This window comes from Equus caballus, chromosome 3 (assembly GCF_041296265.1).
Source record: "Equus caballus isolate H_3958 breed thoroughbred chromosome 3, TB-T2T, whole genome shotgun sequence".
In the NCBI taxonomy this organism is placed as follows: Eukaryota; Metazoa; Chordata; class Mammalia; order Perissodactyla; family Equidae; genus Equus; species Equus caballus.
The window spans coordinates 35292721-35305961 of record NC_091686.1 but is presented as its reverse complement, the minus strand read 5'-3'; the positions used below and the strand labels follow the sequence as shown (position 1 = coordinate 35305961).

At 65.5% G+C, this 13241-nt stretch overlaps 1 protein-coding gene across 5 annotated transcripts in view; it reads left to right on the top strand.

Moving 5' to 3' along the window:
• The window catches only part of PIEZO1 (piezo type mechanosensitive ion channel component 1), a 65819-nt gene that overhangs the window by 36435 nt on the left and 16143 nt on the right, over window positions 1-13241 (top strand). For 2 of the 5 annotated variants that reach the window (XM_023637488.2, XM_070263153.1), the window contains exons 3-21: window positions 2138-2260; window positions 3266-3308; window positions 3446-3584; window positions 6719-6887; window positions 7038-7251; window positions 7359-7530; window positions 7633-7746; window positions 7829-7922; window positions 8704-8804; window positions 9159-9419; window positions 10150-10261; window positions 10346-10524; window positions 10593-10741; window positions 10842-11009; window positions 11435-11544; window positions 11719-11879; window positions 12037-12213; window positions 12732-12857; window positions 12953-13153. In XM_023637488.2, the coding sequence (XP_023493256.1) occupies window positions 2138-2260; window positions 3266-3308; window positions 3446-3584; window positions 6719-6887; window positions 7038-7251; window positions 7359-7530; window positions 7633-7746; window positions 7829-7922; window positions 8704-8804; window positions 9159-9419; window positions 10150-10261; window positions 10346-10524; window positions 10593-10741; window positions 10842-11009; window positions 11435-11544; window positions 11719-11879; window positions 12037-12213; window positions 12732-12857; window positions 12953-13153 (2813 nt within the window). Of the gene's footprint in view, window positions 1-2137; window positions 2261-3265; window positions 3309-3445; window positions 3585-6718; window positions 6888-7037; window positions 7252-7358; window positions 7531-7632; window positions 7747-7828; window positions 7923-8703; window positions 8805-9158; window positions 9420-10149; window positions 10262-10318; window positions 10525-10592; window positions 10742-10841; window positions 11010-11434; window positions 11545-11718; window positions 11880-12036; window positions 12214-12731; window positions 12858-12952; window positions 13154-13241 lie in introns of all 5 variants that reach the window. The other 3 variants (XM_070263152.1, XM_023637486.2, XM_070263154.1) reach the window with 2 other exon arrangements.

Below are 13241 nucleotides of genomic sequence, written 5' to 3'. Positions count from 1 at the left end.
GGTCGGGGCATCCCTCTTGCCGAGGGGCCTTGGGCCTGGGCCTTCCCTCCCTGGCCTGTGGGCTCTCGAGTGGATGAGGAGCCCATCAGCCTGGCGCTCGAGGCTTCGGTCCTGGTAGCACGGCCAAGGCTGCCCTCAGGTCTCTGTGGCTCAGGAGCGGGTGAGTCCACAGAGTGGGGCCGGGTGCCCTCCTGCCGCATCTTCCCCTGAGACTTCCCACAGCTGCAGGAGGGGAGCCCCACGGGTGAGCCGGGCACGGGGGTGCTCTTCCTTCCTGGCCCTGTGGCTCCAGTGGGCTCCGGGTGGGGAGGCGGAGCAGGCGGCCCCTGGAAGGTTCTGTGCCCTGGGAGCCCTGCACGGCCGCCCACTGGCAGCCCAGCTCTGTCCTCCTGTGAGGAGGCCTGTGGCCTCTCGCTCTGGCCTGGGGCTCTGAGCAGAGGGGCCCAGCCGGGCCGAGGCCCAGTTGTTCCTGTTCAGTTTCCATTCCTCCTTCCCGCCAGCGCTTTCTCCCACAGGCCCCACCCTGCTCTCCCTCTCGCTCGCCCACTGCGGGTCAGAGGCCATAACTGAAGGGTCAGAATGTCAGGGCCGGGAGGGACCTAGAAATGAGTGAGGCAGAGGAGCTGTCCACATCCTGTCTGGGAGTCTCGCTGGGCTGCCCAGGGAGTCCCTCACCCTCTCTGATCCCGGCTTCCCTTGGTAAAGTCAGATGAGCCAGCAGGCGACTGCGGAAGGACTCGGTCTTCACTGTGGACACTCACGTGTCACTCCAAGAGTGTCATCTGCTAGGCTGACCTGGGGAAGGGGACACAGGCCAATTCTGAGTCTGTTTAACAAACAGCAATTATGCTGCAAGATCGTGAACAAAATGGACATGGGCCCTGAGCTCGCCGGCCTCAGGGCAGGAGAAAGAAGGTCCTGGCTGATGGTGACCTTGCCTGTCCCCGAGCTCTGGGAAGTTGAGAGAGGTGCCCGGGCTGCTCTGCAAGTTCTTGGCGACCAGTCAGCTGGCCAGCAGGGGTGAGGACCCGGGGGCCCTTGCTGAAAGGCCCTGGGTCAGAGGAGGAGGAGGCGTCTGCAGCCCACATCCTAGACCCAGGATCCAGGGCTCAGAGTGCGGGAGGCAGAACCCTAGCGGAGGCCTCTGGTCCAGGGCCCCTGCACGATGCGAGCTGCCCACCCACTCACAGAGCAGAGGTGACCCCAGGGCTCCAGAGTCCATGCTGAGCACAGGCCATGGCCGCCCAGCCCTCTCCCTGCAGCCAAGACCTCCCTGCTGGGTGGGCCGAGTCCTGCTTCCCGGGGAGTGGGTTCTGCGATGTGCGGAACAGGCACTTGTCTGGGGCCACCCACCCTGGCCTGCACTCGGGCTCCTGGGCCCGGCTCTCAGACTCAGCTTCTCCCGCGTGGGGTGGGCCTCCCGCAGGGTTTGGGGCCCCCCGGGATGGGTGAATAAGGCCTGGGAGGCTCCTAGCCCCACCTGGCACAGCAGGCGCTGGCATGTGGGCAGCCGCTGTTTCTGCAGTGACCCATACCGCGCACACGCTGGGAGCATTTAGCCCTACGACACCCCACCAGGACGGCAAGGCTCGCCCCACTTCCTCTGAGAGCCGAGATCCCAGCCCTGCCCCCTCCACCCGCCCATGCCGGTGCCTGTTTCAGTCCACACTGCGCAGTGACAAGTTTGCTGGATACGTGCACAGCCCTGCAGGGGGCTCCCCGAGCCCGGGGGCCATCCCTCTCTTTGCCGGCTCCTGCCCCCACTGCCCCACCGCCCCAGGGAGGGGAGGACCCAGGCGGTGGGCAGCCTGGGTGTGCTGTGCTCTGCACATTTCCTGCTGTGTGATGTGGGCCAGTGGCTTCCCATCTGTTCCTGTGTCCTCGTCTATAATCGAGGGCCACGAGGGTCAGTGGGACAGTGTTGGCGGGGTGGGTAAGAGCGAGCATGGCATGGAGTCAGCTGCTGATGGCCCCCTGGGACCCCGTGTCCGTGCTCAGTGTGTGTCCTGCGCCAGGTGGTCGTGGCCTGGCTCAGAGCTGAGAGCCGGGCTGAGTGGCCTCCGTGGGTCGAGCCCTTCCCTGTCTCCGTTCAGGCCCGGCCGCGTGCTGGCCTCACCCACGCCTGCTCTGCCCACAGGTCACACTGGCCGCCTCCTCCGAGCCCTGCTGGTCTTCAGCCTCCTCTTCCTGGCAGCCCACTTTGCCTTCCAGATATGTCTGTACACCGTGCCCCACCTGGACCAGCTTCTGGGGCCGAGCTGTGAGTCAGCAAGGATCGGGAAGGGGGTGCCTGGGGGAGCTAACTGGAGGGCCTGGGGAGGGTGGAGGGGAGAGAGGGAGCCACTCCAGCCCTGTGGGGCCTCAGTGTCAGTGTCCTCGGGGAGGTCAGCTTGCCCTGCCTCACCAGGCCTTGCCTGATATGGGCCTCCCCTGAGTACCTTTCTGTGATTTGTGTCCAGCTGGCCCAGTTAAGCGCCCTGGTAACGGCCGCTGTGGGGCTGGGCCGAGCACTGCACTGTGCTGATCCCAGAACCCAGGATCCGGCTCACGGGGCTGGATCCTGTCAGCAGGCTCCTCCCTGTCAGCATCTTCCTCTGGTGCGCGCTACTGGGGCTTAGAGACTCGGCTGGGTGGCGCCAGCTGCCCTCGGAGCCCTGCCCACCCCCACCCTGCGCCCTTTCACCCCTTGGACAGTATCTCTAGCTGGCATGCAGCCCTCCCAGCTCCACTGACATCAGCACCTGCTCCTCAGATGAGGGAGCCTGGGCTCCAATCCCCCTGCCTGGCTGGGGTGTCCCACCCCTGGGCCCTGCCTGGCGCGGCTCCCCCAGCACAGCGCTCAGCCATGGGCGTGGGCAGGGTCCGCACCGACTTCTCTTTTTATGCTGTGATGACTCTGTCCCTCCTGGTTCAGAAACTGAGACGTCAGGTGCCTCGAGGGTGCACGGGTCCTGGCAGCCCCCAAGGAGTGCCGGCCACGGCTGACGGCTCCCAGAGCCCTATCGGCCCTGCCGTGGCCACACACTGCCCAGCTGGGCCGTGAATCCCTGGTCTGCCAGGCGGAACAGGTGGGCCCTCAGTCCACCAGCTTGGGCCTCAGTCTCCCTACTGGTAAAGACAGCATTTTGCGACATCCCTGAGACCAGTCACGGGTGCCCTGGAGACCAGGGGTTCTGTGACTCTGGCCCCTGAGGGCCTCCTGGCGACAAGGAGCAGGTTGCTCAGTGCTCACCACCTGACCCAGGTCCTGTGCCTTCCTCTGCAGGCAGCCCCTGGGAGACCCTCTCCCGACACATAGGTGTCACGAGGTAAGAGCCCCGCCAGCATCCCTCTGGGATTTCCTGGGCCTGCGGCTGGAGCCTCCAGCACCCAGGGTCCCCCACACCCCGCTCCCCCGGCACCTACCCTCCTGGGCCAACCCGCAGGCTCTCCCTGCCCTTCACAGGTTGGACCTGAAGGACATCCCCAACACCGTCCGGCTGGTGGCCCCTGACCTGGGCATCCTGGTGGTCTCCTCCGTGTGCCTCGGCCTCTGCGGGCGCCTCACACGGGACTCCCAGCGGCGCCAGCACACCCGGGAGCTGGTGAGGGCTGCGGGCGGGCCGGACCGCGTGTCGGAGGGAGGGCTCTCTAGGGCTGTGTCCAGCCGTCTGAGGACGATTTTATGTTCGTTTAGTACAAACATGGACTCTTTAGTTGTGAGAGTTGGTATGTGCTCACTGTGAAGAGATGACACACCAGGGAGAGAGGTGTCGTCCCCCTGGGGGGGCAGCAGTGTGGCGTGCCCCTCTAAGACCTGGGCCTGGCAGGGCTCCTTCTCGGGCAGACACGTGCAGGGAGCCCCAGCCAGCATCTGCGCCCTCAGACCCTTCCTGGAGGAGACTCCTGGTGGCCACAGGGCAGTAGGGAACCAGCAGCGTCAGAGGGCTGTCTGTGCCGGCCGTCAGGGAGCACCCCGGGACTGGTGGACAGATGGACAGATGCTGAGCAGCCACACCCACAGCAGGGGCATCATCGGTGGGGCTGCGGGCAGGGCGGGGCCATGTAGGCTCAGAGCCCAGCGAGGCCCTAAGTCAGACTGTCCTTGGAGGGACCATCCAGGGGTCTTCTTCGGGTGGGGCTGAGCACTGGGCCCTCGATGTCCTCTGTGGTCGAAGGCTCAGTGTCCTCTGCCCTGCACTGAGGCTGCGCTTGCCAGCCCAGCCTGGCCCCCCACACCTGGCCTCGGGCTCCATCCAGGGATCCCGGCACAAGAGCTTCCTCTGGGGAGGCCCTGGCAGCCACAGGCCCACCCCCCCACCACCAAGTCCCAGCGTTTACTTGTCCAACTGATGCTTGCTGGGAACTAGGGCCTTGACCTCCAGAGAGCCCAGAGAGGGGAGGGGCTTCCCAGGGCCACACAGCAGGTCAGGGGCGACTCTGCCTGCAGCTCATGTGGCCCCTGTCCCGCCCTTCCACGTCCTCAACCTGCAGGGCAAGACTGATGCCCCATTTCAAAGTGGGAACGCAGCCTGGAGGTCGAGGGGCTTCTCTGGGCAGTTGTGGGGGAAGCCAGGGCTAGGACTGCCCTTCTGGCTGCCCTCGGGACACCCCTTCCCTGGGCCTCCCAGCTCGGTCGGCCCTTCTCCAGCCCCACGGTGGTGTGTGGGCGCCAGCGGGTTCGTGGGCCAGGGCTGCCTCTGGCTTCCTCGTTAGTGGAGCTGGGCCTTCCCAGAACGGCTCTGCCGGGAAAGGCTGGACTCATCCCCCAACCTGGGGTGGGCGGGCTCAGCCCCACTCCGCGCTGCCATCGCCCCTCAGAGCACATGCTGCCCTGGCGGCACGTGGAGGCTGGACTCTGGTCTATAGGGCACTGGGACAGGCCCCCATCACTCGAGCGTCCTCGGTGGCAGATAGGGGCCTGCGTGTCCTGCCAACCCCAGATGGCTGTATAGACGCTGAGCGAGGAGGTAGGGGCACCCTTCCCAGGTGCCCACTTTTAGAGACCAGAGCCAGGAGCAACCCAAATGCCCTCTGCATGTACGACACTGCCCAGCAGGACCACACGTGCACACAGTTGCACATGACCCACGTACGCGCACACGTCCTGACTTCACACGCATGCACATGCCCTGAGGGGGCAGACGGGCTGTGGTGGGAGGTGCGGAGACATGTGGAAACTTCTGCTGAGCCTGTGGGCCTGTGGGACGTGCCGAGTCGGGCCGGAGCCAGGCCTGGCCCGCCTGGCTGCCGCAGGCGGCCCCAAGCACCTGTGCGTCCAGCCTGCAGCTGCTTCTGTCCCTCCCACTCCCAGAAACGCTCATTTTTCATGGGCCTTCCCAGAAACTTTCCCAGGGCCAGGGCCAGGACCAGCTGTGGGCGGGGGAGCCAGGCCTGGCTGCCGCGCCCTCCGGCCGTCTCCCTGTCCCAGGCGGCCGGGCCCCCAGCCCTCACAGTCAGCGTCTGACAGAGGCACCCTGACCTCAAGGGCTCCTGCTCCACTGTCAGTCCTTCCTACCCTGGGCCCTGTTCCCCTGGTCTACCCCTCCCCTCCTTCCACGCACAGCTCACCGGCCTCCCTGGGGCCTCCAGACCCCCCAGCTTGGTGAGGGCAGGACCTGTGTCTGGCTCGTCTCTCCTGCCTGGTCTCACCCACACTGACAGGCGGGAAACAGAGGGGTTAGGTGACTTGCCCGAGGCTGCACAGATGGGAGACTTGGAGCTGGGCTTCGGCCAGGTCTCCTGGCTCCAGAGCCTGTGCTCTCTGCTCGGACGCCAAGTGCCCCTCAGCTGCTGGGAAGGGCACATGTACAGCACCCATTTTACAGATGGGGACGCGGGGCGCCTGACGCAGAGTCCGGGTTCTCTTTGCCTCCCCTGGCTCCGCCCGACGTCCAGGAAACAGCTCTGTTCTGGGGAACCTTGAGGCTGGGCAGGGACACAGACCCTGGTGGATCCCGTGCCCCACCCCACCCCACAGCAGGTGAGGCCTGGAGGGGCCGTCCGTTTCCTCGTCCCTCCAGAGGGCAGCCTCCAGGCACTGCGCGTCCGGAAGAGCTGGTGGGGCACCAGGATATCCTGCACCTGCTGTGTCCCTTGGTGCCCACCCCTCACTCTCCAGAGGCCCCACGGGCAGCAGAAAGGGAGCAGGGAGCAGATGGGCGCCACCACTGTCCAGCTGTGTCATTTGGGGTGCCCTCTGAGCCTGTGTCTTACTTATAAAGAAAGTGCTGCATCAGCACCTGGGACTATGTGCAGGGCTCTGTGTAAAGTGCTCTGTAAACTGTAAAGTGCGTGTGCTGCTCTCCTTCCTTTTCTTAAAAATCCCCTCCTGGGTCCAGGGGCTTTGGGGACACGTGCAAGAATCTGTGGGGCCTTCCCTGTGCTCGGGGGCTCCCTGGTCCAGATGGGGAGATAACAGGCACTCGAGGAGTTCTGGAATAATCCAAGGTCGGCCTGCACAGGTCAGTCATCATGAGTGCCAAGGCTTGGCAGGAGCCTGTCTTGGGGCCGAGGTGGGCCGCCTCCAGGAAGGCCTCAGGGCTGTGAACTTGAGTGAGGCAGCAGGAAGGTGGTGGGTAGACCTCCGGGCACGGAGGGTGGTGCGGGTCCACACTCGGGCTGGCAGTCCCATGGCCCTCAGAGGGGCAGCGGACAGCGTGGTGCCGGTGTGGCCCCAGTGCCTCCTAGTGTCCTGAGTGCCATACACCTGACCCCTGCCCCCCCGTGACCTTGGCAGGACGATGATGAGAGGGAAGTGGACACAGGCTCTCCGGCAGGACTTTGGGAAGCCCCTGCACTGGCCCCCAAGCAGAGGTCTCGGCTGGCTGCCCGGTTCCGGATCACGGCCCACTGGCTGCTGGTGGCCGCTGGGCGGACCCTGGCCATAGTGCTGCTGGCACTGGCAGGTACCACTGCAGTGGGGAGCGGGGACCCCACACTGGCTGTCACACTAGGAGGGGTCTTGGCAGCCTGCTGGAGCTCCCCACTGACTAATGAGACGGCCGTCACACGGCCCTGCCTGGCATGACCTTGCCTGCCTCTGCCTGGCCCTGCAGGCATTGCCCACCCCTCGGCCTTCTCCAGCGTCTACTTCCTGGTCTTCCTGGCCATCTGCACCTGGTGGGCCTGCCACTTTCCCATCAGCCCCTTGGGCTTCAGTGCAATCTGCGTCATGGTGGGCTGCTTTGGCACCGGTCATCTCATCTGCCTCTACTGCTACCAGACTCCCTTTGCCCAGGCCATGCTCCCACCTACCAGCATCTGGGCCAGGTAAGAGCTCGCCTGCACAGGCCCCCTCCTTCCCCTCGCCCTGGCCCTGCTCGCCTGGCCCCGTTGCCTCTGAGGCTGGCAGTCGGTGATGTGCCGTCTCTGGGCAGGGTGTTTGGTCTCAAGGACTTCGTGTCCCCCACCAACTGCTCCAGTCCCCATGTGCTGGTCCTCAACACCAGCCATGACTGGCCTGTCTACGTGAGCCCTGGCATCCTGCTGCTTCTCTGCTACACGGTGACCTCGCTCCTGAAGCTCCGCACACACCAGCCCGCAGACGAGGTGAGTGCTCGGGGCCAGCGCACCTGCGCTGCCCAGCCGCCCCCTTCAGGCCACGATCATGCACGGAGTGGGGAGCTGAGCTCTCGCCTCTGGACTCTGCAGAGGAAGGAGGCGGCTGGGGCCGACGAGGAGCGGGAGGTGGAGCTGACCGAGGTGGACCAGTGGCCCCAGGGCCAGACCCGGGCTGTGGCCTCCAAGGAGGAGGGGGCTGTCCAGGTGAGGAGTCTGGGCTGAGCAGTGGGGCCGAAGCCCATCTGCCTGCGGGCTCGGCTGACCGGCTCTGGGGTCGCTTCTGCAGTGCATGGAGCCCATGCCCACGGGGCCTGACTCGGAGGCCGACAACTGCATCGTGCACGACCTGACCAGCCACAGCCCCGTCCAGCAGCGCCCCCGTGAGTACGGCGCGCCCTTAGCCACCCAGGCACGCCTCCTGCCATGGGCACACCGGTGCTGCCCCCTGGTGGTCACCAGGTGGTCTCGCCTTGTTGGCCTCTAGCTGCACCCATCTGGCTGCCCAGGGCCAGGCGGGGGGCCATGCTGCTGCCCAGCCCCTGAGACCCTGGGGGAGGGGAGGCTCCAGGTCTCCCACCCCCTCCCCACCTGCCCCAGGTCCGCAAAGAACTTGACAGCTCCGCCTTGGGCTGGCCCCGCGGCCCAGGGTGGCCAGCTGTTGTCCAGGCGGGTGCTGGCCCCGGAGCTTGGCATTGGCGGAGCCCCACAAGGAGGCGTATTTTCTGGTGCTTTTTCTCTTTGCCCTAAGCCTTCATTTCTATTTTTTGAACTGTCCCTGCATGAAGCAGGAGCTGAAATTGCTGTCCTTGAGAGCTGGCACCCTAGGGACCTACATGCCCACGAGCTGGAAGGGGGTCAGAGTCTGGGAAACGAAGTGCCGGGAGGGGCAGGGACTGGCTCAGGGTCACAGACACATTGACAACTGAGTCAGACAGAAGCCCAGCCCTCTGTGGATGCTTTCTGTCCCTGTGCCCACTGGGAGATGTCTGCCGTCTGCGGCTCCCTCCTCCTCGCTGGGCCCCTGCTCCAGGGCCCCGCTCCAGCAACCTGTCCACATCTTAGGGCAAAGTCAGGTGTGGGTGAGGGGCTCTGGCCTATGATGTTGGAGCTTTCCCAGCTGGTGGCCTGACTCCCTGGGTGACCCCCACCCCCACCCCTTAGTGCACCCCAGGCTGGCTGAGCACAGAGAGGCGTCTCCACTGCATGGCCTGGGCCACCTCATCATGGACCAGAGCTACGTGTGCGCCCTCATCGCCATGATGGTAAGAGCAGCAGCCCCGGCCCTTCCCGCGGGTTCTCATGTGACACCTGGAAGGCAGATGGCAGCCTCGTCATCAGAAATGGATGGAGCTGTGACCCACTGGGCCGCATGTGTACGCACATGGAGCCGGTGGGCGGGCGCGTGAGAGAGCATGCATGCGTGTGTGAGAGCACACGTGGTGAGTGCGCAAGTGAACGTGTGTGTGAGTGTGTGTGCATGTGTGTCCTATGCTGTGGCACTCTGGGCCGACAGGGTGTGTCTGAGCGCCTCCCCGCGGCCCCACCACTGCTCCACCTGTGGGAGGGTCAGGGCCTGGGTGCGCACCCTGCAGCCCTGCCCACCGCCCCGCTGCCAGGTGTGGAGCATCACCTACCACAGCTGGCTGACCTTCGTGCTGCTGCTCTGGGCCTGCCTCATCTGGACTGTGCGCAGCCGCCACCAGCTGGCCACGCTCTGTTCGCCCTTCATCCTGCTCTATGGGCTCGTGCTGTGTGGCCTGCGCTACGTGTGGGCCATGGACCTGCGCCCCGAGCTGCCCACCACCCTGGGCCCCGTCAGCCTGCGCCAGCTGGGGCTGGAGCACACCCGCTACCCCTGCCTGGACCTGGGCGCCATGGTGAGTCCCCCGCCCCGCCCGGGCGCTGTGGGTGGACGCGGTGCCTTGGGTTTCGGCAGGAGGACGTGTGACAGGGCAGTCTGTTCAGTTCCATAGGGGAGTGGGAGCTCAGGGAGGGCAGGGCCCAGGTGTTTGTTGAGTGAATGAGTGATGACCTCGCATTGTTGGAGGCACAGTCCCTGTGTCCCTGACCCGGGCTGCATTAGTGTTGCCTGCTGCTCCGGGTCTCAATGAACCTTTGTGCCCTCACCGTGTCCCTCCATCAGACAGGTGTATGCCAGAGTGTCATTGTACCTGGGTGTCTGTGCTACTTCCTGTCATGTGTTTGGGGGACCAGTGGGTTATATCTTACTGTGTGAGATGTGTGAGCCCATGTGCATGAGTGTGTGTGCAAACACGTGAACTTGTGTGTGTGAAATGTGTGAGCCTGGTCATCTGTGTGCAGGTATGAACCTGGGAGCCTGTGTGTGAGAACATGTGCATTTATGTGTGGATTGTGCGTGTGTGTATATATGAGAGTGAGTTTGCCCCCTTAGGAGGATGGTGCTGGGGGGACGGCCCTGATGGGAGGCGGTGCCGGGAGGGGAACGGTGTCAGGGGGACAGTGCTGGGTGGGGGCTACTGAGGGTCCGTCCCTGGGGCTCACGCCTTCTTGGGCTGGACCCTGGCTCTGGGAGGGGTGCCGGGCCACCCGGCCCTTGGTGACCCTGCCCCCCGCCCCCCGCCCCAGTTGCTGTGCACCCTGACCTTCTGGCTCCTGCTGCGCCAGTTCGTCAAGGAGAAGCTGCTGAAGAGGGCGAGGGCGCCCACTGCGCTGACGGAGGTGACCGTGGCAGACACAGGTGAGCAGGCGGGGCAGTCAGGGGATAGCCCCCTCCTGCCTGACCCCAAAGCCACAGTCCCCTCCCCGCCGGCTTGTCCCACAGAGCCCACGCGGACACAGACGCTGCTCCGGAGCCTGGGCAAGCTGGTCACGGGCATCTACGCCAAATACTGGATCTACGTGTGTGCGGGCATGTTCATCGTGGTCAGCTTCGCCGGCCGCCTCGTCGTCTACAAGATCGTCTACATGTTCCTCTTCCTGCTCTGCCTCACCCTCTTCCAGGTACCTGCGGGCGCGGCGGGTGCGGGGCCCTCGCGCGGGCTGGGCCTCACTGCGCCCTCTCTGGACAGGTCTACTACAGCCTGTGGCGGAAGCTGCTCAAGGTGTTCTGGTGGCTGGTGGTGGCCTACACCATGCTGGTGCTCATCGCCGTCTACACCTTCCAGTTCCAGGACTTCCCCATGTACTGGCGCAACCTGACGGGCTTCACTGACGAGCAGTGAGTCGGGTGGGGGGCCCGCTCACCTTCTCAGGGTCCAGCGCCATGGGAGCCCCGGGGCTGGGCCGGGCCGGTGCTGACAGCCGCCCCCTCGCGCCAGGCTGGGGGACCTGGGCCTGGAGCAGTTCAGCGTGTCCGAGCTCTTCTCCAGCATCCTCATCCCCGGCTTCTTCCTGCTCGCCTGCATCCTGCAGCTGCACTACTTCCACCAGCCCTTCATGCAGCTCACTGACCTGGAGCGTGTCCACCGCCCGCGCCCGGCCCACAGGTGCGCCCTCCGCCTGCTGCCTGCCGCCGCTGCCACCCCCGAGGGTCACAGGCTCCAGGCTCGGCTCATGGGGGCCTGGGGGTCTGCAGGGTGTCGCCCCTGACCTAGCACAGAAAAGGGCCTTGTCTGGGAGGGGGAGGGGGCTGGAGGAATTTGGAGGGGGGACCTGGAGAGGAGGGAAGGCCTCGGCGCCCAACTCCAAATGCTGAGGGGCCTCAGGCGCTGGGGGTCACAGGGGCGGAATGTCGGCTGGCCCACTCACGGCCTAGGGGCTGCAGCACAAACAACACAGGTCACAGAGCAGAGGGGGTACAGGCAGGGCTTCTGTCAGCTCCAGGAGAGCAGGGGTAGGGGCAGGGTGAGGGTGGGTTGGGGCCTACCCCAGGAGTGTGTGTAGGAAATGACACTTTGGGGCTCTGTTCTAGGCAGGACCTGGTGAGTGGGACCCCATTGCTACAGCAGGAGGAGGAGGAGGCCCCCAGGGACGAGGGGCTGAGCACAGCTGGCCCCCCCCAGGCCACATTGGTCCTGGAAGGTAAGTCAGAGGGGCAGGCTGTGGCCCCAAGAGGCGAGTGCAGCGTGCTGAGGGCTGAGCCTCCGGGTCGTGTGCTGGAGCCCTGTGAGCTGCGGAGCCTTGACTGTACGTGGGACAGAATGGCCCGAGGCCCGGGCGTCCCAGCCCCTCCTCACCGTGGCCCCTTCCCCACAGCCACAGCCAACAAGTGGGGCCTGGTGGCCGAGCGGCTGCTGGACCTGGCCGCCGGCTTCTCGGACATCGTCACCTGCGCGCAGGTGTTCGTGGGGCGCCTGCTGGAGCTGCACGTCTTCAAGCTGGTGGCCCTGTACACCGTCTGGGTGGCCCTGAAGGAGGTGAGAGTGGGACGCACCTTCGCTGTCTGCAGTGGGGTCACTCGGACACCCTTGCTGGCCTCCATGGAGCCCAGGACCTGCGGGTGGCTGCGGATCGCGGGGCCTGGGCAGGGGGTGCTGCTCCACCCACCACTGCCCGTGTGCCTGCCACCCGCAGGTGTCGGTGATGAACCTCCTGCTGGTGGTGCTGTGGGCCTTCGCCCTGCCCTACCCGCGCTTCCGGCCCATGGCCTCCTGCCTGTCCACTGTGTGGACCTGCATCATCATCGTGTGCAAGATGCTCTACCAGCTCAAGGTGGTCAGCCCCCACGAGTACTCTAGCAACTGCACCGAGGTACGGGCCCGGCCGCGGGGGCTGCTGCTGCAGCTCAGGGTCGGGAGGCATGGATGCAGAGGGCCTGTCCCCCGGCCAGCGGCTTCTTGGAGAGGGTAGCCTGGCCTACAGAGGGCCCACTCCCCACGCCAAGGTGTCTGGGCTCAGAGAAGTGTCCTGACCTGGCTGACAAAGCACAGGTCATGGTGTGAGGTGGTGCTGAGGCCAGACGTCTCCTGGAGTGCAGGGGGCCCCGAGTCAGGTTGGGACGGGAAGGCTGCTCAGGCCCAGAGCTTTCCTTTACCCTCCTCAGCCCCTGCCTGTGGCCTCCCCATCCCCGGACACCCTGTCCTCTTCCCCATTAAGGAGGGTTGGAGGCTGACATCCCCCAACGTTCCTGGCTGGAGGCAGCTGTGGTCTGGCCCAGACCCGGTGGGAGCTGTGGTTGGAGTGGGATGTGCGAGGCAGAGGCGGTGGTCCGTGGGGTCAGCGTCCAGTTCCCCATGGAGAGCGGGTGCTCACGCCGTCCCCGCCCCCAGCCCTTCCCCAATAGCACGAACCTGCAGAAAGCAGAGATCAACCAGTCCTTGCTGTACCGTGGGCCCATTGACCCGGCCAACTGGTTTGGGGTGCGGAAGGGCTTCCCGAACCTGGGCTACATCCAGGTGAGTGAGAGGCTTGGGGGCTGCGGGGCGGGGTGGCCCCAGGGGCCGGGGTGGGCAGGGCGGACGGGCTGTAACTGTTCTTTCCCTCCTTCCAGAACCACCTGCAGATCCTGCTGCTGCTGGTGTTCGAGGCCGTGGTCTACCGGCGCCAGGAGCACCACCGCCGCCAGCACCAGCTGGCCCCACTGCCCGCCCAGGCCGTCTGCGCCGACGGCACCCGCCAGCAGCTGGACCAGGACCTGCTCAGCTGCCTCAAGTACTTCGTCAACTTTTTCTTCTACAAATTTGGGCTGGAGGTGAGGCCGGGTGTCGACCCTAGCCCTTTCTCCAGGCAGGGCTCAGCCGCCAGGGGTCCCTGCCTCCCTCTGTGGGGCCTTTGCTGAG